General features: G+C 52.7%; 1 protein-coding gene across 1 annotated transcript; it reads left to right on the plus strand.

The window, feature by feature from the left end:
- Positions 1-477: 477 nt before the first annotated feature.
- Positions 478-946, plus strand: LOC108380903 (E3 ubiquitin-protein ligase cblA-like; the record flags this gene model as incomplete). Its single annotated transcript, XM_017637304.1, has 1 exon — positions 478-946. A coding segment is annotated over exon 1 (469 nt), but the record flags the coding sequence as incomplete, so codon positions are not given.
- Between the last annotated feature and the right edge of the window lie 1,725 nt (positions 947-2,671).

Here is a 2,671-nt window from a genome sequence, read left to right on the forward strand (position 1 = left end):
GGTCAAATGCAGGAGCAACATGATCGACTGCCATCAGCGCAAACCGCCGGCGTCTACTCACCCTTTACTGCAGCTGTCAACGGACTGTCGTCTCTCCATCACCACCACCATCCACAGCCACCATCTTGGAACCACCACCACCACTACAACTCCAACTCCAGCATTCTCGGTCAGACGGCACAATACGGACACGGCTCAGCATCATCTTCGCCTTTCAATTTAGGAGGAGGAGGAGGAGGAGGTACTAGTGCAATGCCCAGTAACATCAGTCCATTTAGCCACTACCAATCGCCTTATGGACATCAGCAGCAGCAGCAGCAGCAACCTTTGCAAACAGTGCAACCGAGGACGTCCTTTTTCACCTCTGCAGTTCATCACCAGTATCAGCAGCCACAGCAGTGCAATCCAGTGGACAGCGGCCTTTCACCGCTTCTTCAGCTTTCTTCCAGTGCGGGCACCTTTTCGCCCTCTGAAACGATGGCCAGCTCAAACAACAGCACCATTCTGTCGCTGTTCGCTTCAGAGGACTCTATCAACTCCCATAACAACAACAACTCTTCGGGCACTAATGGCACCACCACCTCCACCTCAAAGCGCAATGGCAAACAGTCCAAGAAGCAATCAAAGGCGATCAAACAGGAGGAGCATGAAAATGCCATTGCTGCTGCTGCTTCAGCAACTGTCAACGATCTTAGTGAGGGATCAAACAACAACAACAACAACAACAACAACAACAGCCTCAGCAGCACCTCACCAAACATCATCATCAACGGCGGCCAGGAAGGGGAAGAGAACGTCGTCAACGACGACGACGACTACTTCCCTACAACAATTCACCAAGAGTCTGCTGCAAAGCAGGTCTGCAAAGCAGAGCTTGAGGACGGCGAGACGACACTGGAGGCCGCAAAGGAGGCCTCAACTTCGCAATCTCCGACTGGGGGTGATGGTAGTGCTGCTGCTGCTGATGCCGATGATCACCACCTTCACCACCACCATCAAAACGCCTTCGAAATCGGTGGCTCTCCAATCTCCTCCTCAATGGCCAAGGTCATCTCCTATGCTAACCAGCATCACCACCATCAGCTGCTGCCATCATCAGTGGCTGGCTATCCCCATCACCCCCACCACCTTCCTCTTCACCTTCAGATTCAGCAGCAACAGCAGCAGCAGCAACTTCAACTTCAACAACAAACACAACATCAGCCGCACTTTTCCGGCTACAGTGGCCTCGGTGGTGCTGGAGGAGCCGATGGTTCTTCAGCAGTGGGGTCCCTTTTCTCAGGACTTCAGGCGCATCAGCAGCAAAGTGCCAGCACCGGTGGTGGCTATGATCACCTGGCTTCGGTGGCAGCCGCGGCAGCCACTTCTAATTTAGCTGGCAGCAACAGCAGCACCTCCGTCAACCGCAACTACCACCACCACCCTCACATGTGGTCTCTAGAGTAGTAATGTACATTGTACTAAAAGAGTAGTCTAGTTTAGAAATCAACAACAACTATCATCTCAGTAGAAAGCCATCAAATAAAAAAACAATAACTGACACATCAGTTGGGGCTTCGAATGGAGTCACAAATGAAATGCCAACTGGCTACCATTTTCCTCGTAACCTTTTCTCTGTTCCTCAAAACTATAGTTAGCAGCTAAAATCAGAATGTCAACGCAAATGGTAAAGAGTACACTTCCTCAGGGCAGCAGTAGCAGCAGCACTATCATCCCCGCACTTCCTCCGACAGAATCCTCGACGAGGAATCAAAACCAGTGCTCTGTGCAGTGTTATCACCACCCCACTTCCGTTCCCAACTTTTTCCTGGTATATCAGTGGAATTCTCTCTCAATGCAAGGAAGACTCGATCTCTTCAGTGTGCTCCACTTTCCTGGTGGGGCGAAATGGTAGTCAGTAGTCGACTGTCGCCGAGGGCAGAAGCACAACAGCAGCAACAGCAGCCGCGCAGTGATCTCCAAAAGAATGCTCCTCCGCCACCACTTTTACTAACCTCATTTTCAAGTCAAAAACTTCAACCACTTTTTTTCTAAACATGAAGATCACAGCACTGCCACTGTGGCTGGCGGCGGTGGTGGTGATGGCTGTCCTAGGGCCGGCCCTAGTGTCCGCCTTCTTTCCGCTGGACATTGCCGGCAATCTGGCCAAGGGTGCCATCGGCGAGATTCGCAAAATCAAGCACGGCATTCGACAGCACATTCGCCAGAGAATGTGCGAACGCCTCCGCCAGGGACGAGTCTTCATGGAGCCCTGTGAGCAGTACAACAACCAGGGAGGAGGAGGAAATGGAGGAAATGGAGGTGGTGGAGGTAACGGATATCCACAGAAGGAGGAGGTGATCATCGAGGAGTACGAACGACCCAACGGCAGGCCACGAGGAGGAGGGCGTCCTCACAATAAACCGGTGGTCAAGGAAGAGGTGATCATCGAGGAGTACCAGCCAACGGGAGGTGGTGGAGGAGGTGGAGGTTACGGCCGACCACCAAAGAAAAGCCAGCCCGTGGTCGTCGAAGAGACCGAAACCACCTACGTCCCGCAGCCCAGCAACAATAGACCTGTTTATGGAGGAGGAGGAGGTGGAGGTGGTGGCTACGGAAGACCTCCTCGACCCAGACCTCAACCTCAACCAAAGCCTCGAGAGGAGGTAAGCGAAGAGAGCGACGGAAGCTA

This window comes from Rhagoletis zephyria, unplaced genomic scaffold (assembly GCF_001687245.7).
Source record: "Rhagoletis zephyria isolate East Lansing unplaced genomic scaffold, Rhagoletis_zephyria_1.1 Rzeph_scaffold_20760, whole genome shotgun sequence".
NCBI lineage: Eukaryota > Metazoa > Arthropoda > Insecta > Diptera > Tephritidae > Rhagoletis > Rhagoletis zephyria.